Source organism: Mustela nigripes, chromosome 8 (assembly GCF_022355385.1).
Source record: "Mustela nigripes isolate SB6536 chromosome 8, MUSNIG.SB6536, whole genome shotgun sequence".
Taxonomy (NCBI): Eukaryota; Metazoa; Chordata; class Mammalia; order Carnivora; family Mustelidae; genus Mustela; species Mustela nigripes.
The window spans coordinates 71714111-71741305 of record NC_081564.1 but is presented as its reverse complement, the minus strand read 5'-3'; the positions used below and the strand labels follow the sequence as shown (position 1 = coordinate 71741305).

At 38.4% G+C, this 27195-nt stretch overlaps 2 protein-coding genes across 2 annotated transcripts in view; one reads left to right on the top strand and one right to left on the bottom strand.

The window, feature by feature from the left end:
- CCDC68 (coiled-coil domain containing 68) overlaps nt 1–9082 on the top strand; it is a 60303-nt gene extending 51221 nt beyond the window's left edge. The window contains exon 13 of the mRNA XM_059409707.1: nt 8996–9082. The gene's annotated coding sequence lies outside the window, so the exon portion shown is untranslated. The remainder of the gene's footprint in view (nt 1–8995) is intronic.
- Nucleotides 9083–10991: 1909 nt separating this feature from the next.
- RAB27B (RAB27B, member RAS oncogene family) overlaps nt 10992–27195 on the bottom strand; it is a 52226-nt gene continuing 36022 nt past the window's right edge. Inside the window, exons 2-6 of the mRNA XM_059409711.1 lie at nt 22678–22849; nt 20921–21006; nt 16015–16118; nt 12677–12800; nt 10992–11188 (exon numbers count right to left, since the gene is read on the bottom strand). Coding sequence (XP_059265694.1) covers nt 10999–11188; nt 12677–12800; nt 16015–16118; nt 20921–21006; nt 22678–22830 — 657 coding nt within the window. The 5' untranslated portion in view covers nt 22831–22849 and the 3' untranslated portion in view covers nt 10992–10998. The remainder of the gene's footprint in view (nt 11189–12676; nt 12801–16014; nt 16119–20920; nt 21007–22677; nt 22850–27195) is intronic.

Here is a 27195-nt window from a genome sequence, read left to right as displayed (position 1 = left end):
AGAGATCACAAGTAGGCAGAGAGGCAGGCAGAGAGAGAGAGGAGGAAGCAGGCTCCCTGCTGAGCAGAGAGCTCTATGTGGGACTCGATCCCAGGACCCTAGATCATGACCTGAGCTGAAGGCAGTGGCTTAACCCACTGAGCCACCCAGGCGCCCTCTCACCACTTTTCTTAAACATTATATTGTAAGTCCTAGCCATTGGAATATGTCAAGAAAAACAAAAAGGGAGAAAAGGCACACAGATTGGAAAGGAAAAGTAAAACTGTCCATTGTTGTTGTTCATATAACTGTTGATGCAGAAAATGTCAATGAATCTGCCAAGCAGCTACTAGAACTAATAAGTAAAATCAACAAAATCACAGATCACAAAGTTAAAATACAAAACCCAACATATTAACGGTTTGGGATTGGTGAAAACATAGACCGATATATAAGTGAATAGAAAGGAGAACCCATAAATAGACTCATCTACGTGATTAATTTTTGACCAAGGTGACAAGGCCATTGAAAGGAGGCAGGAAATTCATCTAAATGGTGCTAAAAATAGTACAGGTTTTGATGTGAAATAAAATTAGTATCAATTCTTATCTCACACAATATATAATAATTAACCTAAATGGACAATATGCCTAAATATAAAGCTAAAACTATAAAATTTCTAGGAGAAGACAAGGTAGGCAAGATACTTAAATAGTACACAAAGAGTACACTATAAAAGAAAAAAATTGATAATTGGACTTGATTAAAATTCAAATACTTTGCTCTTTGAAAGACACCACTAAAAAAATTTTTAAAAAATCTACAGAATGGGTGAAAATATGCACTTGTATAGGATTTGTATTCCAAATAGTTAAAGAACTTTTAAAACATAATGAGAAGACAAACCAATAGAAAATATTGGCAAAAAATGTTTGGAAAGTCGCTTCATAAAACAAGATAGACAAATTACAAAGACACACATAAAAAAGATGCTTAATCCATTAGTTATCAGGGGAGTACAAATGAGAAGCTCTAAGAGATAAGCACGAAAACCACCACTAGAACAGTTAAAATAAAAAGACTGGTCTTACAGAGCTTGTGGAGCAAACAAATCATATGCTAAAGGTAGGAACGCAAAAATGGTACAAGTATTTCGGGAAATATGTAATTCCTTTAGAAGTTAAATATACACCTGCCATATGACTTAGCCACTCCATTCTTCGGGTTTTTTTACCCAAGAGAAGTAATAGCTTTTGTCCGCACAACAACATGTATCTGAATTTTTCATGGCACCTTTCTTTGTAGTACCCCAAAACTAAAATCAAAACAGATATCCATTAACAGGTGAACAGGTAAACAAAATGTACATCTATGTGTTGGAATAGAACTCAATAAAAAGAAACAAAAAGCACAAACAAATATAGGCAACAGTGGATAAACTTCAAATCATTAGACTTAGTGGAAGAATCTAGAGGAAAAAGAGAGCGGACATACTGTGTTTCCGCATGACCGCTAATCAGTATATGCCTGGGGACACGAGCAGAGAGAAAGATTGCATGGGAGTACAGAGAAACAGAGAGTAGACACGTTTGGTGTGTTGATATTGGCAATGTCATGGATGTGTTCCATGACAAAAATCAATACCTTGTATAATTTAAATATTTACTTCAATAAAGTAGTAAAAAAAATTAGTAAAAAAATTAGTAAAAAGTAAGTAATAAAAAAATTTTAAGTTAATTATATAATTATATAACTATAATTATGTGTAATTATAATTATTATATATCATATTCTATATTATTATAAAACATAATAATAATATAGAATATAATATCTTAATATATTATTATGAAATATAATTATATAATTAGTAACTGTGTTATTCTTGAACCACCCCGTCAGGTTCTCACATAAGATTCATTCATTTTTTTTCTTTCAACAGATATTTATTGAGTGCCCTCTATTTGCCAGGCACTGTTCTAGATGCCAGGGCTACGACAGTAGAGAAAGAAGAGGACATGCATGTGTCAGGGACGAAAAAAAAGGAAAAATCTCTACCTTCATGTAAATATATTTTGGGACAAAAAAACATAATAAAGTCAGAGACAATCCCATGGACAGTAAAGAAAAAGCAGAACACAGGGGTCGGGAGTTACTGGGGGGGAGGTCTTGTGGTTGCAATTTTAAGCTGGGTGATAATTTTAAATGTAACTATGGATTGGTCATTTAAATAGGATAGTCATTTTTAAAAAAAAAGATTCTATTTATTTTTCAGAGAGAAAGACAGCACAAACTGGGGGGAGCAGCAGACAGAGAGAGAAGAAGACTCCCCACTTGAGCAAGGCGCCCATTTCGAGGCTCGATCCCTGTACTCTGGGATCATGACCTGAGCCAAAGGCAGATGATTAACAGACTGAGCCACCCAGGAGTCCCAGGATAGTTATTTTAAATAAAACCTCTCTCTTTAAAGATAATATTTAAGCAAAGATAGGAAGAAGGCTAGGAAAGTGACCAAAGGTGTTATTTGGTGGAGGAGGGGTCCAGGAAGAAGCAAGCACAGGTGCACCAGCTCCAGAGGACAGGCAGACCCGGTGTGTCCCAGAATAGCCAGGACATCAGTGCAGCTGGACTGGCAGCTGGAGAATAAGTCCCAATATTGTCTAAATCATTTTCCATGCAATATGTTCTTTCACGTGTCCTTTCTATAAATCATTCCTCTTATCTGAATAATAAATTATCCTTCCAGTTCTTTGAATTCTGAGCAGTCGTCAGCTAATGAGTTTTAGGAATCTGTATCTCGGTTCTTGTTTGTCTATGTTTTCCTAACATACTGAGAAAGCCCGTGTTTTCTGGAAGGCACAGTGAAGGGAACACTCTCATGAGGTTCAGCCAGGTGGTCTTATTTTGACTTTATGCTCTTGGCCTAGAGAACTCAGGAGGAAGTGCTCTTGGAGTCAAGGGAGGAGAAGAGGGTCCATAAAGTTAGGTAATATGCATTCATAATCCAAAAACTAACTAGCACGACTCCAAATCACTCCTTCTGCTGCTGCGGCTTCTTCTTCTTCTTCTTCTAATCAGTGAATGAGTCAGGATATAAATTTCTCTGGAGACTCAAGCAAACAGATTGAAGTTGTCTGCTGTTAACCAGGCTGCTATTTTTTAAAAAATCTTTTTGGTAAGGAAGAGTCATTTTCTCAGAGACTTACATAAGTGATTTCAAGCTTTGATCATTTCCACAATCTGATTATTATCACAAAACATTTCTAATACCTATTCTATCACCTTAGTCAAATTCTAATTTGCCTCTTGGCTTTGTAAAGCATAACATAAGTCACCTAAATGAGCTTCTAACAGAAGAACAATGCTCACATTCTTAGAATTATACTTTTATTTATTTTTAATTTTAATTCTAAATTTTTTCAAGGTTTTTTTTTTTTTTCCTTCAATATATTATTTATTTATTTGACAGAACACAAGTAGGCAGAGCGGCAGGCAGAGGGAGAGGGAGAAACAGGTTCTCCGATGAGCAGAGATCCCAAGATGGGGCTCCATCCCAGGACCCTGGTCATGACCTGAGTCAAAACCAAGCGTGGACATTTAACCAACTGAGCCATGCAGGCACCCTCAGAATTAGAATTTTATATTAGAAATGAAATTGTTCTTGGTATAAGAGCGCGAATAATCCAATACCTTATATACAGTTTTTTTTTTTTAAGATTTTATTTATTTATTTGACAGAAAGACACAGGGAGAGAGGGAACACAAGCAGGGGGAGTAGGAGAGGAAGAAGCAGGCTTCCCACGGAGCAGGGAGCTCCATGGGGGGCTCGATTCATGTGATCATGACCTGAGCCGAAGGCAGACACTTAACGACTGAGCCCCCCAGGCGCCCCTACATACAGTTTTTTAAAAGTTTCTCTTTTCCTCGTTAAAGACAATGAATGTCAAGATCAACATTTTTCCCCAACTCAAGATGGAGCATGCTGTGACTATTTGAAAATCCTATACGACCATTAGGAAAAGCAAGTCCTTAATGACTTGTCACAAATCAAGATTAAGATGAAGCCGAGGGGGTGGGGTGGGCAAAGGTTCTGCCTCTGTGAAACAGCATGATTGCTACCAGGGAGTCAAGTGGAAAGCATGGTGCCAAGGATTTATTTGCTTGCAGTGGGAGAGTTGTTTATCTTTAAATTAAAAACTCATCATTATCTTGGCAAAGACTCTCTAACTAACATAGGGAATGAGCACAACACTGGGAACAAGGCAGCTTTTGCAAAGGAACATTTAAAAGGAAGCTGTATGGCCGTGGTCTTCAACTGGCCTTGAACATTAGTTCTTTCACCAGCCTGGGACTAAGGAAGTTACCATCACCTGCCTCAGCATTTTATGATGAGGAAGAAAAAGCACCCGGAACAAAAATAACCCGGAGCATAAAAGAGTAAATATGAGAATATGTTAATGCTTTACTAAGGACAGATACCATTTTGAGGTTCCAGTGGACATAGGGACAAGAGCCATTGATTAAATAAAGGATCCATTAGGTGAAAGACAAGATATGCCTGCTTCTCAAAATTTGCTAATGAGGCTTAAAGACTAAGTCAGCTGAGGGATATTAGCCATGATTTCCAAGACCTGTTGGAAAGAAAAGGAACCGGGAAACAAGTTCATAAGCACTCGAGGTGCTTATGCGTCATAGAATACTTCAACATGTTAACTGCTAATTTTACACATGGATCTCTCAAAATTACTAGAACATTTTCCTTGCAAAATCCAGTCTTTAAACAAATAATAAATGAAAAATTTTAGATAGACGGGTAAAAATCACTTGGCTAAATCCAAGTCACTTCTTATTTCCGAGTTCCTAAAGGATACCATTTTAAACGGGAAACAAGTTCTGTGTTGAAACCGATGTAACATTCAGCTTCGGCCCCAAAATAAGTTTGCTTTGAGTCCACAAAATAATTGATAAAAATGCATTTTTATTATTGAAAAATGTGCAGAAACAATCACTGAATACAGTTGGCCACCACAGTATTCAAACCCAGACACCACAAAATCATTGGATGCTATGATTTCTGAAGCCACTAGAACTTTGGTACAACAAAATAATGATCTAACAGTATTTGTCAGGCACCACAGTCTACCTGGGGACACATAGAATAAAAACTCCATGTTGAAGGTTTTAACTTACATTTTTGGCACTAGACAAAACAGACCCATGGAGACGACAGACAAAACAATCCAAAGTGCTTAGCCTAAAAATGAGAATAATATCACTTAAAGGTAGACCGTTGGAATACAGTGAAGCACTTCAGTATTATCTTAGAACATTGTCTATATTTAACACATTAAGCAGGATAACTGATTTCTCTTAGGCAATTTCAGATGCAGTCGGTATCTTTTACAAGGCAATGGACACAAAAGCCCTACTTGTACAAGGAGGATTTGACCAAGATGTAATTAATATACTATCTAGAATGCAATTGGACTCCTTGGAAGAAATGCCAGATGACATATAAAATAAAATAGAACTCGCATTTTTTCAATAACTTGAGATATATTAAACATTTTTAATCAAATACAATGATCTCAAGCTGCTTAACCATTGATTGCTTCCAGCACCCACTACTAAAATTAGTGTTTCGTCCCTGCTATGTCATTTCTTCTCACAAGTGGTTTTAATTACTATAATTTTTTTATTATGCTTAGCTTATGATAATAGTGCCTGTTTATGAAATGGAACGTAATTTACAAACTGATTTCTTAGATTCTCCTTGGAGCCTGACATGAACCCGATGGGGCACACAGGGTTTATACACTCCCTCTGAGAAGTCACTATGCTATTCAATGACATGCTCATGGTCCCCAAATTGTTCTTTCTGGCTACTTTCCTTTCTATAATACTGAGCTTCCTCTCAAAGAGCATTTGGAAAAATAACCCGGAGCATAAAAGAGTAAATATAAGAATATGTTAATGCTTTGCTAAGGACAGATACCATTTTGAGGTTCCAGTGGACATAGGGACAAGAGCCATTGATTAAATAAAGGATCCATTAGGTGAAAGACAAAACATGCCTGCTTCTCAAAATTTGCTAATGAGGCTTAAAGACTAAGTCAGCTGAGGGATATTAGCCATGATTTCCAAGACCTGTTGGAAAGAAAAGGAACTGGGAAACAAGTTCAAATGACTCAATCCAAAGACAATTCCTTTCTATAATTTTTCTTCAAAAGCTGACACCCTTTTAAATAACCCCACTATTTTGTTGCTAATGTTTTTGCTTGTTTTTTGTTCTTTCTCTATGGGAAGCTAGAAAATATCCCAACCAATACACTATTGGTAAAAGGAGATCTGTAGAGAAGCATCTTTGTGATTCTGCTCCTTGAAAAATTAGTCAAAGAGCAATTTATGAGAAAATTAAATTCAAATTGAGCAAACAACATGTTTCAAAGTTTCCCACATTTTGATGCCACTAATGAAATACTTGGTGTTTAAATGTGTTTATTAGCTTAGTTCTAAGGGCATAAACTTCCACTTGATAGATTGAAATGACAGATAAAAATTTGCCTTGGATAGAGGTACAAAAACTCCTCTGGTTACTAATTCTTTTTCATTGTCTACCTAAAAATCAGACTTGAAGTACATGGTCTTCTCTGTGTCTATACTATTTAAGAACACTCATCAGACCACGTTGAATTCTAACCTCTCTTTATAGTTCTTCCTCAACAATGTCATCATGGTTAGATCTCCACCCAATAATTCTAAGGCAATACATTCCTAAAGTTCCGTAGATTTCTAACAATGATTTTTATCAGTCCTACTTTATGAGACAAATATCTTCATCAGTTTATAAAGCATTGAAACAACATTCATCTCAGATAATACTCTATTTCTACATGCCATGTTTAAGAACTCTGCACTCTCCCCAGAAATAAGTTTATATCATATTGGTCAAAGAGCAAGAAGAAAATATAGTTTTTGGTGAATTCTCAGACAGCTTTTTTAGATAGAGACAGCATCTTGACATCTTTAGAGATCAAAATTATCCCTAAAATATTCACATACACTAGCCTTTTTTTTTTTTTTTTTTTTTTAATGCTTTAAAGCTTGGTGATATAGAGTGAAAGACAACTTGTCCCTCCCTTTGGCTAACATCAGCTCTCAGATCTCTCTTTGGAAGAGTTAATATCTCAGGAAAACAGAAACTTCAATATTATTCTTTAGTTTAAGTTTGAGATTATGGCCCCAAGATTCTTTGTTGATGAGAATTTTCCCTCAATGTTTTACTATGGTACACACTGAGGAAAGCACATGTACCCTTCTTTTAAAGTGAACAGAGATACAGAACAGTGAATAATCTTGTGTCATGGACACTGGTTCTGGGTTTCCAGTAGACCTATTCACTGTGACACATATTGCTTCTCTTTCTAGCTGATGAGTGTAAATATAAGCTTCATCAAACTTGTTGATTTCCAGGCAATTCAATTTACAGTTTGTAGAATATTTTGGCTGTAATAATTTATTGTTTATATAGTGATGTGCTTCTCTATGGTCAAGCTTCTCTCTCTTACAGAGGAGATAAGAAAGGTCTGATTAAAACTCTTGCCCAGTTCATTTTACCTGTACAGGTTGGCAGAGCATACGTATGCTAGAAAGCATAACAAAGACACCTACTGATACATCGAATGGGCCTTCTGGTGAAAAACAACAGATGAAATATTTACTTCAGAAAATGCTGGTTTTGAGTTTTTTGCAGTGTGTAGCTGATACTATGGAAATGATAGCAAATCAACTTGAGTGGTGACTTGCAAGAATTCTAAAACTTATGTAGAGACCCACAAGCTCAGTTCCTACCATTTTCTGCCAATTCGTGACTTGTGACCCTTGTCATATCAAGACAAACACGTTTTCTCAGCTATTTTTTGGTACATTTTTCAAAGGAGTTTTCTTTTTTTGTATCAAAAGGTAACCTTGTGCTCACTCACAGTTGAGTTTCAAGCAATGCCCACTTCCACTCTGTGAGAGGCTTAGGAGACTTGGAGATGGTGGTAATTATCTCCAGATTCTAATAACATCCTGTCCCCTTGCTGAAGATATCAGAGTGCCTTTAGCTGCATTAGTGTCTCACTGAGGCCTTCCTCAAATAGGATACGATAGGAAATGAGCTGTGTGGCTGGAGACAAATTTGGTCATAGAGGTATTCGAGGCACTGTGTTAGAGCAATGTAAACATCAAACTAGTGTAAGCACTCCAGAAATTATTTCTATATCAGAGAGGAATTTCATGTACATTTTAAATATTTCCCCCCAATACAATATAGTTTACCAAAGCATTTGGGAGATAACAAATAACAGGATACATCTTGGCTAAAAATTCATGCTGTTTTGGGTTAAAGGAGGTATGCCATTCTTTAAGCCTGTCTGTATACTTCATGTTCCCAACTCAGCTTGAACCTGTAAAATGAATTCTACATAATAGTTAATTCTGTAATAATAAGTAAAGGAATTTCCTGTAATGGTGACATAGAATTTGGGATCAGATGTCAAACTTGACAGAGAAAATATTTTCTCAGATCAAGTATTTATTTATTAGAGAATACAACTTTAAATTACTTTTCTTGTCTTCTTTAAATTTCATGCCTCTTAAGATTGTTGCCCAATAATTGTTATTTTTATAGGCAGAATTCTATAATTAATGGCATCATCACTCTCTGCTTCATGCTACGGCTATCAAATAATGATCTTAAAATAGACCCTGAAATAAATGCCTGTCAAATAACTAGCAATGACAGAATCTTGGCAAAAGTCAGTCAGTCAGTCATAGAACTGGAAAAAGAGAGAAACAAAAAAATCCAAAATAGAATACCTTTAGGATTTCATAAAGGCTCAGCATTCTCTATCATGGGAATGCCAGAGACATCACAATTTGAATCCAAAGGCGAGTTGATTAAATAGCCGTAGAAGTTTACCAGATTTTGCCACAGCATTGATTAGAGTGTTTCTGCTCACTTTCCTTTCAGTCAAAATATCTCAGGTGTTGGCTGAAAGTTTTTAATCCCCATGGCTCAGGCACTGAGGTCATGAAGCACATCACAGAGAAAAACAGCATTGGAGGGAATACCCAAGCACAATGGAACTTAGAAGCTGGCATTATGCTTCCGAAGTCAGAAGAACTGAGAAGTTCACACTGAGAATTTTGTAAGAACACTGTAGACAATCTCTCGGATCTGTGTTCCTAATATGAATTCTATACCAGATTTAGACTGTACAGAGAGGTTCAAAGGTAAGGAGAATGGGGGCTTGGGTTTTGGTTTTCTAATGTTTATAATTTAAAAATATGGCCAGAGTATGGAAAAATGTTTAATTGGCGCAATTTCACAGAAAGAAGTACCATCTTATCAAAATTATATAGTCATGATAAAAAGAGAAATTGAAGCATGATGCCTTTGTTATTGATGAAATGGAAATATTTAAAGAACAATTTAATAGGAGTTGCTTATGCTTATCAAAAACAAAGATTAAGAAAACAATGTAATATCAGTTTAGGCACTGTAATAAGAACCAGCCAATGGAAAATACTTTTGTAATGATTTTTAAAAAGAAAAGGCAGTTTTATATGAAAAAATAAAGCAATTAACCAAATTTTTGGAGAAAAGATACAGATCCACTCCTGCCCTGTCCCCAAATATAGTTCAGATGTGGGTATTCTGCCTCAGGCAGATGAAAACAAATGTGAGATATATTGTAATATGGCATGAGGTATCATTAATTTTTATGTGATGAATGACATGAAAACTCAAGAGTGACCATAAAATCAATCCATCATCCTGAAGTTGTTGATCTACAAAGTGACACACCTATAATTTTTGCAATTGATTCAAAAGTCAGGGTGGGTGTGGAGAGTAGAAGTGTGATTTAGAGTTTCCAGTGCTTTTATAAATTAAAAAGAAACCCACAATTATTTGTCACTTTTGTTTTCATATCACCAACATATTTTATCTAAAAACAATTAAGGCTAAATACTTTTCCTCGACTGCATTTTTAAAGACACATTTAATAAATGACCATCTTTAATTTCCCCTTGGGACCATTTACTAAGAAAAATGAAATGTGAAACTGAACACTGAACCGATTTCCAAAATTTTGTTGGAAAGGGAAACCTCTGGAGATTCTCTTAATCCCAACTGATAATGTCAAACTTCTAATTAGCTTGAGGGAAATTTGGCTAAATGATCCTTCCAGACTTCTGTAACAGACACATTTAATTTCATTTGTCCAAATGCCATATTTTCATACTTTCTTTTTTCTCTTAGGCCATTTCTCTTGTACTTTGTCATTCACAGTCCTGTTCTTGTCTATCAGCCATTTATTAAGAATAGAAAAATGACATTAATGCACAATCTCCCACATTTTAACAGAAGTCTGATCTATAATCTCATAACCTTACCAGTGCTTGAGTCACCCTAGGACAGCTTGTTGGGTGGACATAGCAATGTCATTATTAGTGATCCATTTAGAATTGTTCCTTGTATACCCATTTTTAGCTAATATGTTCCACGAATGCAAAACTAAAAGTACAAATCAAATTCTACTTAAGAAGTAAATCCAATCTTTAAAAAAAAAAAAATCGTCTTTCTATATTCTCCCTTTCGTGGCCTATTCTTTTCTCCCACGTGACATGGTCATTTTTGTTGTGATTTAAAACTCACTGATACCATCTTGAATATTTTCTTATATACTCATTTTCTTCACCAAAACAAAAACAAAAACAAAAACAAACAAAAAAACAACCCTCCAAAATTGTGCATCCATGACCGTGAGAGCACATTAGGAAATCTCTGATCTTGTTTGAATTCTTTTGAACACCGTTGACTATTCTGGTTTCTTAAAATAGATTTTTCTGGCAGAAAAAGAAAGACATGCCATTATGCATGGTCTACTCAAAAACAATTTTGTGGTTTGTCGCTGTTTTTTGGAAGTAATATTTGGGTGGGGTTTTTGATGATCAGTTCCTACGAAGTGTCTAGCAGCCGCATTTCTTCTCTGCTGGTTTTTCCCCATCTAGCTTTCCAGAGTCTCCACCATTGACTGTGTCGGCAACTTGTGTCTTCTCTACACACTGTTCCATCCGCTTCATGATTAAGTCCAGAAGGGTTTCCACAGCTTTCTCCACATTCTGGCCAGTTGCAGCACTCGTTTCAAAATATGGTATACTTGCATCGAAGAGGTGACGCATTATTTTTGAGAGGAAGAAATCAGGAAAGACACAAGAAGATGTACACATGAGGAACACAGGCAAAAACATGGCTGGCTGAGAGATGGTGAAATAATCATGGTTTCATCCACTGAGTTGGAAAGCACCTTTTTTCTCTCAGTGAGTAAAAATTGATGGGCTGCTCTCTCATATGGGTATAACAATTTTATGGACAAGGAAATAGGAGGTACTTGGGAATTTGAAGCTAGGGCATTATCACCATTTCACAAAAAAATTAAGAGGGTAGAAATACCTAAACTAGTGATAAATCTTACCATTAAGATATCACTTCCCTTCTAATCAATTATCTGGAAATTTGACTTAGAAATTAAGCAGGCACTGAATAGAAGATGCATGTAAATAAATAGTCTGTATTTATATGGAATCAAAAGTTATACATTTTTAAAGCTTTCATGGAAAATTCTTCAGCAAAAAATTGGCAGGTAGGATGAAACTGCTTTAAATTTAAAATTGGGGGCGGTGCTTGGGTGGCTCAGATGGTTAAGCATCTGCCTTTGGCTCAGGTCATGATCTCAGGGTCCTAGGATCAAGCCCCACATCGGGCTTTCTGCACAGCAGGGAGCCTGCCTTCTCCTTTCTCTCTGCCTGCCTTTCTTCCTACTTGTGATCTCTCTCTCTGTCAAATAAGTAAATAAAATCTTTTAAAAAAATTTAAAGTCTGGGGGTTGCCTGGGTGGCTCAATTGGTTAAGCAACTGCCTTTGGCTCAGGTCATGATCCCAGAGTCCCAGGATCGAGTGCCGCATTGGGCTCCCTGCTCAGCGGGGTGTCTGCTTCTCCTGACCCTCCCCTCTTATGCTTTCTCTCTCTCTCTCATTCTCTCTCCTTCAAATAAATAAAATCTTAAAAATCCAAAAATGTAAAGACAGTGTTGGAAGTCAACTTATCATTGTAGGGGGTTTTTAATTCTTTTTTTAATCTGCCATTTAGGATCAGGCTAGGATAAGAATTACAATATTATGTCCTGGTCAGGTGTTATTTCTTAGAGTTTTGGAGCTATTAGTGGGAAGGCTGTAGACTAGCCTGTTGAAGATCATGAGCTCTGATCTCAGACTGCCTGGGTTGAATTCAACCTCTGCTACTTACTAGCTACCTGGTCTTCCATCAGTTACTTAATCCTTCTATGCCTTGATTCTTCATATATAAAATGGGATGATTCTAGATCCCCTATATATGCTTATGAGAGGTTAAATGAGTTAAAGTCTAGGGACAGTTGTTAGCATATAGTAAGTATCCAGCAAATGTTAGCTGCTATTACTAGCAAGGACCCAATTTGAAAGATCACATACATTCCCCTGAAAGATCTTTTTCATTCAGGGGCCATAACTGATTCAAGGGGATTCCTTCCAATATCAACCTCATGTTCATGCTCCATTACTAAGCAGCAGTGGGCAAGGTCAGATGACACATCTGTGTCAATGACTTACCCGTATTTGTCAGCCAGCTCCCGGGCTTGCCTTTCATTGACTTCCCTCTGGTCTGGCAGGTCTGCTTTGTTGCCAATTAATACTATATCTGGATTTTCACAATAAGCATTTGCTTGCAGTTGGCCTTAGGAAGAAAGCAGACGGACCCAGCACGTTAGTTATAAACAAGTAATGTCAGATGATTGCTCATACTCTGAAATCCTTTTCTTTTTTTCCTACTTCAAATTCCTAATTTAATTGTTCACCTCCAACTTGGCTGCTTGCTAGTTAGATCATATTAGCCAAGCGACTTAACTTCACTCAACTGCAGCTTCCTTGGCTATAAAATGAAAGAAGATGATGCCTCAAAAATTGCAGATTGTGAATAGGCATAATGCTGGCTATGAACCACCTATGATCACTTATCAGTGCCCTTGTATACCTGGGGAAACGTTCTCCAAGATGGACATACTGCTTCAGACTCTTTGTTCCTCAGATATAAGTAGAGATAATAGAACAGGAATTTTAAGTGTGTAAGTCTGCTCTTTCCTCTAAGAGGCTGCTACTTTTTCTTTTTTAAAGTGGGCTCCACACCCAACATAGAGCCCAATGCAGGGCTCAGGGCTCATGAACCTGAGATAAAGACCTGAGCTGAGATCAAGAGTCAGATGCTAAACTGACTGACATCCAGGCACCCCTAGGCAGCTACATTTCTATCTCCTAAAGTCCAAGGTGATGATCTATTAGAACAGAACATTTCTGAACCACCACAAATTCATGGAGAAACCATTTAAAAATATTTATTTATTTATTTTGACACACACACAGAGAGAGAGAGAGAGGCAGCTAGAGAGGGAACACAAGCAGGGGGAGTGGGAGAGGGAGAATCAAGCCTCCTGCCGAGCAGGGAGCCCAATGCTGGGCTTGATTCCAGGGCCCTGGGATCGTGACCTGAGCTGAAGGCAAATGTTTAGCCACTGAGCCATCCAGGCATCCCTCATGTAGAAACAATTTTAAGACACATGGCTTGTTCTTCCTTTTCTCCAGGACACACTGTGCGAAAGAGAGAAGAAAGAGGGAGGGAGAATGGGAAGGAGGGAAGGAAAGAAACGATAAGAAATCTGCGAACCTACGCTTCTGAAGTCATGAGGATTACTTTAATTCCTCTCTCAAGGCCTGCTGTACGCAACTCTGCTGAGGAGGAAGACAAGGCTTGCCTGTAACACTGATTATTTGGGTGTTCAAAATTAAAGCGTCATGAGATATGCCCATTAATTACCTTAAATCCCAGTAGTATCCTTCTGGATTGTTTTTTTTTTAAATATGCCTTGTAAAAGGATGAACAAATCATTCTCTGAAAGACTCTAATAATCTTATTATCTCTTTATCTCCTCAGAATCTAATAAAACCACCAAAATTTAGAGAAAGAGATACAATAATAAAAGGAAATAGAGACAAATCCAGGATAGACCCTCAGTTGGAGAAGCAATGAAGGAAGGCAGAATTTGTTGGTATTTGTCCTCATGGTAGCAACCATATTACTGAACTCACATTGAAAGCAGTGATAGGTATTTATTATAAATAATATAGAATAGAAGTGCATATTTTTGGAATATTCTGTGCCAGACACTAATCCCAGCTTGGGGTTACTGTAATGGAACAAAGCCAACAAAGTCTGCACTTTCATAGAGCTCGCATTCTAGTGGCAAAGAGTCAAAAGGACAAGTAAACAAAGAAATACGTAATATAACGTCACATTGTGGCATGACAAAAGAGAACATAAAGTGTACTGAGGAGACACAAAGTAGCCAAACATACCAATTTACTTATTTTTTTGAAGATTTTATTTATTTATTTAAGAGAGAGCCTGAGCAGGGGAGCAGGGGCAGAGGGAGACAGAGAAGTAGGCTCCCCACTGAGCCCGATGCGGGACTTGAACCCAGGACCCAGGATCATGACCTGAGCTGAAGGCTGATGCTTAACCAACTGAGCTGCCCAGGTGCCCTGAAGCATACTGGTTTAGACGGGTGGTCAGGGAAGGCTTCTTCCAAGAGATAAAGTTTGAACAAACCCTGGAAGGAGATGAGAGAACTATCATACTCCATAAATGGGAGAAGAGACATCAAGGCAGAGAAAGTTGGAATGTACAAAAGCCACAAAGTAGGGAATGTGCTTTTTGTCCTGGGAAGAGCAAGAGACACGTTCGGCGGGAGGCTAGTGAGCTGGACAGAATAAGAGTAAATTACACAGGAATCTAAGTCCTGATCACCAAGGCCTTACAGCAGAGTGCAGGATTCTGGATTGCATTCCAAGTGAGTTGGGAGGTCCCAGAAGGACTTTGAGAAAGGGAATAACATGATCCAGTGTCTTTTTGTTTGTTTGTTTGTTTTGTTTTTTAAGATTTATTTATTTGGAGGGGGAGAGGCAGAAGGAGAGGGAATCTTAAGCAGACTCTCCACTGAGCGAGGAGCCTGACTCGGGGCTCAATCCCACGACCCCAAGTTTATGACCTGAGTTGAAATCAAGAGTCAGATGTCCAACTGACTGAGCCACCCAGGTGCCCCAATATTTATTAAAAAAAAATCCCTCTCGCCACAGATAGCCCCAACAAATCTAGAAATGACAAACCATCACCAGTCCATAGAATTGCTTGTATATTCCATTAGGATTAAAATTCTTATTTGTAATGAAAATGCAAATGAAATATTTCCTTTAGTGTTACATTAATTTTTGGAAAAGAAAAATCAAATACTACTTTCCAAATACTACTATTGATCCGTCTTTAATAACTGATTAGGCCACTTTTACCTTATGTCTAAACTGTGTAGATTTTTCATTTCAAGTCTTCCTTATATCTGAATGCCCCCACCCCCAAATGTAACATTTCAATGTGAATTGATCAACACACCGTACCTTATTTCATGTGGCTTGTCTGCTCTGGAGCAGTTTCCCACCCAATTAACCCATCCATTAATTAATTCATCCATTAGTTAACCTGTGTGCAAAGGTACACTTTTTGGAGACAGCGAACCCCTCAGAAAACACTGCTGCTTTTCTCTGTCTCTTTTCTGGATTAGATGGGGCAACTCACATAGCTGTAACAAATCCTTTAAGACTAATTAGATAAGTGGAATTAATAGCCTTTCATTTGCAATAATAAAGACCTTGAATACACACACACACACACACACACACACACACACGCAGCCTATTACTTTGAAGGTGACACAGGAAATGCTAATCTCATGGATCCCAAGGTTAATCTGTGGAACCTAATCTGGTTCCATGTTGGAAGGCAAAGCAGCAAATAGAGTGTTAGGGCCCAAAGTGGCCAACGAAAGTGACTTGGTCCCACTTACTCATCCAGTTTCTGACATTTAAGAAGCTCTGTTGACTGGTGAGGTCAAACATTAATAAGAAACCCATGGCATCTCTGAAAAATGCAGTGGTGAGGCTCCGGAATCTGCCAAGAAAGCACAATGGATAGTTCTGGAAGTTAGCCCACAGACATTATTATGGCAGTATATACGACACTATTTCCCTTTGAAATGTGAAATCCCCATGGCATCCCATGGATTCTCCTACAGAATTAGAGAGTGAGCAAAAAGATGGCTGAAAGGTGAGGGAAAGGCATCTGGCTGTAGACCTTTCTTAGGACTACATCCTGGCTTTATGGCCTAGAGCATTTATGTACACAGTTTGTAACATTCAATCACATGATGGCTTGCAGAGTCCCTTGGACTCTTTCTCTTGTTGGTTCACAGATTTCTTGTGGTCCATAACTGAAATGGAAGCTACTTTCAAATGAGTACTTTAACTTATACTCTTCAATCTCCTTTGTCTGTGCCTAGAAGAAAGCTAGCCCTTGGTAGCCTAAAAATGAATGCCTGTGATTATATGCAGAAAACCACAACTTTGGAAAACAATGTGGAGATTCCTTAAGAAATTAAAAATAGAGCTACCCTATGACCCTGCAATTGTACTACTGGGTATTTACCCCAAAGATACAGATGTAGTGAAAAGAAGGGCCATCTGTATCCCAATGTTCATAGCAGCAATGGCCACAGTTGCCAAACTGGAAGGAACCAAAATGCCCTTCAACGGATGAATGGATAAAGAAGATATGGTCCATGTATACAATGGAGTATTATGCCTCTATCAGAAAGGATGAATACCCAACTTTTGTATCAACATGGACAGGACTGGAGGAGATTATGCTGAATGAAATAAGTCAAGCAGAGAGAGTCAATTATCATATGGTTTTGCTTATTTGTAAAGAATAAGAAGTAATACGGAGGACATGGGGAGATGGAGAGGAGAAGGGAGTTGGGGGAAATTGTAGGGGGAGAAGAACCATGAGAGACTATGGACTCTGAAAAACAATCTGAGGGTTTGGGAGGGGAGTGGGGGGTTGGGTGAGTCTGGTGGTGGGTATTAAGGAAGACACATATTGCATGGAGCACTGGATGTGGTGCATAAACAATGAATTTTGGAACACACACACAAAATTAAATTAAATTAAATTATTTTTAAAAAGTAAACCACAACTTGTTAGTAACTGGAACTGGGGTTCTTTTGCAGGGAAAAAACAACATTGGTGGGAAGATACTTTCATAAACACTGTGGGGATAAGGCTGAATTTTAGTCTGGCACCTCTGTCTCATGAGGAAGAGGAAAAAACACTGGAGAAAGGAGGAAGAGGAGGATGATTAGGGGAAGCAAGACAAGGTCAGAGAGACGTAGTGGTTGGAGACAGAAAGCAAGAAATTCATCTCTACTGGAGGATTTTAAAGAATATACTCTGTCATGTGTTGTATAAAGTCTTCCTCTCCTCTGCTCTAACCTCCTCCACCCCAAACTCTTCAGTAAAATTGAAGGTGTGCTGAGATCCACTCAGTGGCAGGAATGGGCAAAACCAGAGACCCCACACAGGTACCACAGAAGGCTTGGGTTATGCTAATAACAGAAATGAATTTGGAAATGGGTTTTCAGAAAAGCACATAACTTTGAAATACAGACAATCCCTTCCTATCCTCAATGTACTCCTAATGTGTGGTCTCTCACTTTAGCCCATTTGTGGATTCTTTGGTTTCCATGGCATTCTATTCTCAACCCATTCCTACTCTACGTATGTTCGCTGAGTAATCTCATCGACTTCTCTGGCTCAGTTGTCACCTATATGTTGAATGGATAGGTGTAGATTTGTCCTGTTCTTCATGCTGTGTCCAGTTGGAGGAAACTGAGGCATCTCTAACTTCAGGGTTTAAACCCAACCTGGCCCCTCCTCCTGATCTCTTCTTCTACCCGTGCATTACCATCATTGGGTTGACCACAGCTTCTCCTTCACCTGCTGTATACAATCACCAAGCGTCTCCTGATCTTCTCATTTCTGTCCATCTACTCTAGTTTTGACCCCATCCTCTTTCATCTGAGTATCTTTAACAGTCATCTTAATAGGCTTCCTGTCTCCAGTTTTGCTTGGGACCCTTCCCTTCACTGATGCCTTCTTGCTGACTAGATAAACTCTCTGCTAAAAACATCTAAATGGTGATGCATGGCTGCATTGCTCTTAAGATGATGACTGAACTCATCAATACACTGTCAGGCTCTGCGTGAACTGACCCTAGCTCATCTATCCAGCTTCATCCCCTGAATACCCACAGGCATCCTGATCTTCTCCTAGTTCTTAGAAAGTTCACTCTCTCCCCTGGGCTCTCACACATGCTGTTCTTTCTGTGGGTAACCTGGCCTTCATGCTTCCTCTACCTCCTACCTCTTTAGCCTGGATAAGACTCACTCACTCATACATTGTGTATGAGTGTATATATATAGTCTCAGAGGAAATAACACTTTCCCAAGCAGCCTTCCTACCACCCCCCCCTCCAGGTTATAGGCTCCTCCTGGGTCCAAGTCATGGCAGAGGAGGTTTTAAAAAGAGTCTAAAGATGCTCCCTTGGTAAATGTTTCTTTTTAAAAAATGTGTGTTATTGGTGACAGCCTGATATGCATTTCGCCGCAGTGCAATGCTGACAACGCTAAATCAACACACGCAGCATGGGATGAGTGTCATTGTCACCATGGGGGGCGGGGCATGGAAGTACAAGAGGGCCATTCTGCTTAGTGGGGCTACATTATTTATTTTTTTTAAAGATTTTATTTATTTGAGAGAGAGACAGTGAGAGAGAGCATGAGCAAGGAGAAGGTCAGAGGGAGAAGCAGACTCCCCGTGGAGCTGGGAGCCCGATGCGGGACTCGATCCCGGGACTCCAGGATCATGACCTGAGCTGAAAGCAGTCGTCCAACCAACTGAGCCACCCAGGCGCCCCAGTGGGGCTACATTATTTTTAAAACATGTTTGTGTGGATCTCACAGGGGTAAGCATTTCTGCATCGACAGCAACACGGACAGGACATTCTTGTTCTAGAACAGGCTCATATCCTAGACCATCCTGCCCAGCACCCTTGTTATCCCCCTTCTTCCCAAGGTGACTCCACAGGAAAGGTCATTGATTTCCAGCTTTACTCAGCAATCTCATTCTGTCCAGTGAGTCAGTAGGGTGGAGAAAGCTGGGACCACATTTAAAAAGCAAAACAAAACAAAACAAACAACAAACAAAAAAATCCCAGAGTCACATTATTACCTTCTCCCTCACTAGGAACTAAGGCTATATCCTATAGCCTTGAGGTTTGCATAAAGTGTTCAATTTTTAGCTCGTTCCCATGATACCACTTTTATGAATAACCATAATCTTATACAGGTTATACTGCCAGGTGTTTTTAGGCACAGGGCTGAGGTGTGAGAAACTGTTTATCTTGTTGCCTGGCTACACCTTATATGTATACAGAATGCAAAATTATCAAGGGATGAATAACCTCAGTGTTACCAAGACTGTCCCTGGTTTTCCTCACTTCCCTCAGGGAGCAGCCGTCTTAGGGGGGCAGAGCAGAGCAGCCTACCATCCTGCTAGGCTGACATATCATGTGTGAGGACATATGGGAACCACATTTTCTCATATTACTTCTTCAAAAATGAATTAAATTGGTCTATAAAACATACATCTTTGTGACAACAAAACTGACATATGAACAGAAATTCTTGTGAGGAATGACTTCAGAAGAACTAGCAGTGTTGAAGAATGTGTGTAAATGGAATTCACAGTCAAAAGAGCTAACGGAGAGGGCCCGGCACCTCTCCTGGCGTTTACACTCACTGAAAGCGAGAACACTTTGGATGCATTTCAAAAACTTAAGTGTTTACAAGCATAAACATTCTAAGACATGTGATGCAGAATTTGGAGGTATGTGCCTTCTAAACATCTTCTCTGACAATCTACTGCCAATTTTTATTTAATCTGATATTGTAAAGCTTCACTAGCTTGTGGTCTTTAGTACTTTGAAACCTTGGATCTCAAAGACACATCTTTCCATCAAATAATGCATCGGCACCTCCAGCTCTAACAAACAACCCTCTTGTCTGCTGAGCTTCTTTTGCCTTGGACATCGTACCAGAGAAGATGCTAGAAAACTGAGCACAGTCTGTCCCTATAACGTTGACAATTTTGTTGGGGTAAGAAGGCCACAGGTACATCGAAGAACCACATTAGAGACAAAAACCGAAGATTTGCCTTCTTACAAGGTGGTACAGAATTAACTGAGTAGGTTAAGGATGGTTGGATAGGTGTAGGAGTTCACAGAAAGAGGGAGTTTGTTCCAGATGGGCATTTAGAAAGGCCCCACAGAGGAAGTGGTCCATGAGCCAGGCCTCATGAAAGGAGAGGATTGGGAAAGATAGGGAAGGAAAAAAACATTCCAGCCAGAGAGCAATGGTGTGGCACAAGTTTTAGAAAATTAACCCAGTCAAGAGACAAGGACAGATAGTCTGTGCAGAAGAATGGCAAAAAATGGGAAAGGTCTTACCACCCTTTCTTCAATTCCCTCTCCAGGCTGTACTCGTAATCATGTTAATTTCCCACTTTAATTAAATTCTAGAGAAGGTTTTTCCCCCCCATTAGAAAGTACAAAGACAACACAAAACTAGGATCTCCAGCGATGGCCGAAGATCCCATTTTTGAAATCTGTACCAAATCCGCAATGCTAGTTATCGTTAATTAACTGTAAATAATTTGTTTTTATTTCTTTACATAAATGTCTATTTTGGAACAAGGAGAAGAGTTGTACAACATGTGCTTTTCAAGTCCACATAACAACATTTACTTGAAGTATTTCTCGGCTGTTTGTAGCTAGAAACAAAGTAATTTACTATTACCGCTCTTGTCCGGCAGTGTCCCAGAGCTGGAGATGCACTTTAAATGCTTTCCCTGAGGAGCCATTTGGTCCCTGGGTATTATAAACCTAAAAGATACAATTTTCATCAGTTCATATCGCTTTGGATTTTGTCAACATTCAAATTCTCTGGGTTCACTCAGCATGTTTTTCTCAATTACTATAATCAAAGTTCATAGTGCAGAATAAATATTTGCTCTGTTTTTTCCAGAAGTATCACATATACTCTCACTTTTAAATGTCAAGTACAAGTATGATTTTCAACACAATTTAGGCATACTGCAAACTTAAATTAGACACCTTCTGTCATTTCCTCACGGAGGGAGCAAACATTAGATTTAGGACCCAAGTTCTAAGTTCGAGTATCAACCCTTCATTTCACTGTTTTTGAATCTTATTTTCTTACAGCAAACTGAGACCCACAATCTCTTCCTTCTTTACAGAGTTACTGCGAAAGTACATGACATAACGGATATGAACGTACTTTTAAAATGGCAAAAAGCTTTACTAATACCTGAATATCTCTTGCTGTGACATGGGCTTCCAAAGTGACCTACCCATGAAATGCACATAGAATTTCTCAATAAATTTTCACAAGATATTTCAAGTCTTCTTTTACTTGTCATTTTTTTCAAATGCTTTTTTTCTTAATGTTTCCATTTTCAAAATTATGGCCTTTTGGCTTCTAATTTAAGCAAAGCCTAACAACTTTAATACTTCATCAGCGCTCTCAAGTACGGTTTAATAGAGATGTTTATAGTGTGGTTTAGCATAAGCATGGTTTAGTAAAAATGTTCAAAGGGAAAACTTCGTAAGGACTTATCTACCTAGGTGAGTGGAGGCATTTGGGAGGGGTGAAGTCATAGGAAAACATGGAGGGGTTGCAAGCAAGGGTGCTAAGAAGACCCTAAAATATATTGATCTTCAGATGAGGTACAGGATGTATACGGAACCATGATTTAACTCCTCAACTGTGATTTCCCTTTCTTCCCCCCAAGTCTCGAGCAAAGAGTAGATTTGAGACATCAACTAAAAGCCATAGCCATGTTGGCAATCAAGAATACCTTGGGTGGCAGTAAATCTGGCTCAGCTCATGTGTCTATGCTACGCGTCTCACATGTCACAATATCCTTACTCCTGTCATTAGCGTCTAGCATAGGAGAAGAAAGCAGTTGTAATTCTCACTTAAGCTCCCTTATCTTGGAAAATAGCATGGACTGGTCTCACATTCTGTTCATAATAAGCTAGTGATTGATAGCTGAGTCTACACATAAATAAAAATGCAGCAAGCACTTACAAAGCTCATTTTCCAGCTATTTGCCAATCATTCTTTTAACTTCTCTCTGAAGAGTTGAGAAATGAACACTAGTTATTATGGAGAAACTTAACTCAGATCAAGAGTTAAGGGTTTTAAAACCCGGATCATTCAAGTTTTGAAAGACTCCTAGAGAATTCACAGAAAACACGCCTATAAACCTGTAAATTATTTCTTTGTCCTATATGCTTTTGGAGACAGGTGTAGTGTCACTCCACATTTTTCTTGGCAAAATATTATTGAAAGTTGACAACATTAAGAATATTCTCAATTGAATTAAAGTGACAGGTTATAAGTTCCCTGTGATAAAAAAGACAGACACTTTGTGGTACAATAAACATAGGTTCTTAATTCTATTTCTCAATGGGTCAAGGGGAAGAGAAATCAGCAACAAAGTTAACATAACAGTATGGTTAAAAACTCACCACACGTTTTTCCCGAAAGTCTATTCCTACTGTTGTAATGAACTTGGGATTGAATTTATTGTCCGTGTATCGATAAAGAAATGTCGTCTTCCCCACCCCCGAATCTCCAAGGGCCAGGAGTTTGATCAGATAATCATAGTCCCCATCTGTCATAGTGATGGTCTTGGTGGGCCTGTGTAGAAGAGGAAAAATAGTAGGTTATGATAAAACTCGGTTTCCCTCTACCTTCCTTCAAAACACAACATAAATGTACATTTCAAGGTTAAAATAGTTGGATACTTCTATTTTGTCAAATTATGAATTAACTTGCTCAAAGCAGCCTAGGGAGCAAGAGTACCTCCATTATTTCACTCAGTACAAATCTTTTTACATCCTGTCAGTTCATATGGGACAAAAACTATCTGGAACCCACAACAGTCATTGCCACAGTAGTAGTAGAAAGTAGCCATGGCTTTTAGTTTTACAGTCAGTGCCCTTTGGGGCCAGGAAGAGGAGGAAGTCACAGGAAACCAAAAAGCCAGCCCAAGATGATGCAGGTAGGCTAGGAAACATATGGGTACTATTACTACATATGGGTAAGTGGAAGAGAAAAGCCGAGGGAAACATTTTGCATCTAATCATGTATAATGAGCTTTCTATTATGTGCATGCAAAATATTCCTTTTTAATTTAAAAAATTTAACAACTGAGATGACAACCTTTAAAAACATTGATTTGAAATCATTTCAAAAGCAGTGTCTAAAAATCTTCTGTTTTGAAATACCAAAGCCTCTGTTCTCCAATGGCAAATCTGTTGTATTTGGCAAACCTGCTGAATATTTTCCAGACCTTGAAAAAGGAGAAAAGCTAGTAAGAAACATGACTATGGTAATTCTGCTAGTATTTCTCCTGCCTGAAAGAATGCCATTCGCCATTTTTCCCATTGTGCTGACCTCTTTTGCCTCAGTCTTAATTTCTCCTGTTGTTATAAGGACTCTGGGTAAGGCCAGGGGCTATTGCCTAGAACACCTGCACTGGTGATTACCTTTGAATTACACTATCACTTACAGAATATTTAAGGAGGTTTCCACTCTGGAGGTCAGCAAAATGATTTGCCATTTGATAAAATTTTCTGGTTCGTGAGTTGTAGAAACAGGTTAGATAGTCCTACGTAGAGGAAAGCCTGCAAAGAAGTTCTTAGAAAAGTATCTCTCCGATTAGATGAAAGGGCAGAATATTTTTCCATTTCTACAGGTACAGAAAACATCAGACTCCCCAGTTCTGGGGCAATTAAAATTAAATTTCAATAAGTTATCCCACAGATATATCTAAAAATTGCTACATAAGGGGCGCCTGGGTGGTTCAGTGGGTTAAGGCCTTCTGCCTTCAGCTCAGATTGAGCCCCACGTCGGGCTCTCTGCTCAGCAGGGAGCCTGCTTCCCTTCCTCTCTCTCTGCCTGCCTCTCTGCCTACCTGTGATCTCTGTCAAATAGATAAATAAAATCTTATTAAAAAATGGCTAGATAATTTTAATCATTTTTTACCTGTAAGAATATGATGTACATATTCATCACTTCAAATAAAACTTTATTTTTTACACAGTCATTTTAGTTAGTGATCAAAACTAAAAGGGATAAATAATGATGAAAATGATAATTAGGTACTTAGCAAATCAGTACCATTACATCATTTGGAAGATCAGAAAAATTTTTGCATTAGAATTCTCTAAAATTTGAGCTACCGTGCCGCTAAATCCTGTTAAATATATTATGGGTGCATTTTTCTTTAATTAATGAAGTGTTTTGAGAGCTGCCAATACATAACTTCTATGCTAAACCTCTCCTCTTCTATAGTATGCTTTCTTCATTGAGTAGGACTCTCAAGGTGAATGTTTGCTGAAATGTTCTTTTATTGTTGTTGCTTTTTGTTTAGTAGCTATACAAAGTATAGTCATTGCTCAGGAAGAGTTGCTTAGCTTCCATCAACAACCAGTGTTCTTCAATACAAGGATGCAGATAGCTCAGGTACTGACCTGAAATTCTTCTTGGAAAATGTCTTCATTGACTAACTACCTAGCAGTGACTAGTTCTGAGTTCAGAGGATTCTAAATACTTACCAGGACGTTTTAGTTGAAGATGTTGCTGTTCCTAGTCTCTGAGTTAAATTGGTTGTTAGAGGAGATTGCCATCAATTCCCCCCACTTGGGTCTATCTGGGCCACCATCACTCGACCTTCTTCTCTCTTTGCCTCCCAGACTTGCCCATGTGCAACTCCTCTGAAGGGTGATAACGTCTGGCATTTCACTAATAGAACTGGATGAAATTGCTGATTCTCTTGGGAAAGAAGGATTAAACCTATCCTGAGATATGTGACAAAAGCTAAATTCTTCCCTGAGCACAAGTCTTGATCAGGGGGAGGAAATTAAAGGAACTGGCTGCCTAAATACAAGATAAAGTTGGGGGATACTGTGGCCCCCTGGCCTGGAAAAATGAACATAATAAAGTCAAGAAGATATATCAGCGTACTTCCAATTTTTGCTTAAAGTTAACTATGTTTTCTGCACTATTTTTGTGACAGAGTTAAGACAAGCTAAGCCTTGAGCAAATCTAATTAAATACCTCCAATATACAGTATCAGGTCCAAAAATGAAAATTTTAAAGATTTATTATCTTAGTATCTGGCATACATACACTTAAGGCTTAAAGATGGAAAAAAAAAAAAAAAGACCTAGCTTTACAAGAGGAAATATGATTGACAGATGAGTCAAATAGTTGTGTTTTTAGTTCAAACAAAACAGTAATTTCATGGGCTGTAGTGGTCTGTGAAGATTTCGTAGAGCAAGATGAACTTGTATTTAATCTTATAACAAAGGGAGGAATTACGTATGTGGAGAGAAGATACAGGAGCACTGCATCGACTAGGACTTCCCACTTGTACAATGAAACTATCACCACTTGCCAACAACATGACCTGCCAGGTATTCCGGATCTGCAATTTGTTCTCTGTTGTTGGTACATAAACTTGCCTGAGGCAATACTGACTTGCCTCCCAGTCAGGCTCTAATCCAGAGTGAACAATTGACTAACCATGGATCAGTTTCATGGTGGCTCACATTGGCTCTCTTCTATAAATGTAGGATTATGGACACTGAGTAAAAATTCCACCTGAAATCAGTACAAAACTTGACACTATAGAAAACCTCTATTTAGTGTCTCCAGTAGACTCGTTAAAGAAATTGACAAAGTAAACTCGGTATGAGACAGTTTGTCTTTTAAGTTGCTTTCGAAAATGAATTTTCTCATTTTTTGTATTACCACTTATATACAATTATTTCGTTAGGTTCCACTTTTACTACCATGTGATTTTCTGAGTCCTAAAATCATATGACCTTGATATTCTATCCTTGGCCTGGCAAATATGACACCACAAAGAAAAATAAAAGCTTTGGCAAAGTTTCCTTTTCCAAGAACTGAGCTAAAAAAAAAAATGATCGGGGAAGGATCAAAAAGCTGACAAGTTTAGCAGTATTTATTCCTGCACAATGATTGATGTTCTTGTCACTTCTTCCTTCTATGGCTCTAAAAGTAAAGAAAAAGCCAGAAGATTGCTGTACTTCAGGAAGTATGTCTGACTCTCTCCCATTATCACTGTGTCACAAGCTAAACCACAAGAGCCAAGAGGTCTTCTAGATATCGAACCTGAAGCACCATCCTCCAAGCCCTTCATGGAAGGTAAGGGGCTGGAAGAGAAGGAAAAAGAATCCAAAAACACTTGCAAGGCTCTACTCAATGAAGAGTCTCAAAGGCAGAAGGAACTTTAAATAACCCTCTTCAGCTTACAGAGGAGAAGTCATGTGCACAAAAGTTATGTTACTTGTGGGATGACAGTTTCTAACAACAACAACAATAAAATCCAAGACCATTGTTCATTATAATTTGAAATGAAAAGTAGGTTAGATAGGTAGAAAGTAGAAATATTTTCATTCTATGGGGGAAGGGAATTTTCTTTGGTTACTGCCAGGAGCATGATTTTCATTGTTAGACTATCTCAAATGAGGCTGCCCAGAGTTTCTTTCTTTTCCCCCCACTCCTATGCCTCATTCTTGTTCAACATAAATCTCATTTGCTCAGAAACTTAATATCCCTTGTCCACTGCTGGATCCAGAGTCCAGAACAGTTGCTGGCATGATTAGGGGATCAGTACATGTGTGTTGAGCATCGGAGCCATGCAAATGTCATAATTAATGAAATTAATCTTTGAGCAGTTGGTGGAAGTGGAGTCCTTCCAAGTTCAGGACTTACATTCTCCTTCCTTCCTCAATTGTGAAGGGAATATTTAGATTAAATGATCACTGTGGGACCTTCCAGGTCTGGCTTCCTGAGCTCATTTTTCTATTTCTATAAAAACCTTCTCAAAATAGAATACTTGTATCTTCAGAGAAGCAGTTTCAAAGAACCTAGGAAAAGAGAAAGCACAGAAGGACTGTAATTTTGGATGTGAGATCTGTATCGGCAGAGAATACATAAACTTGTCAGTTGAA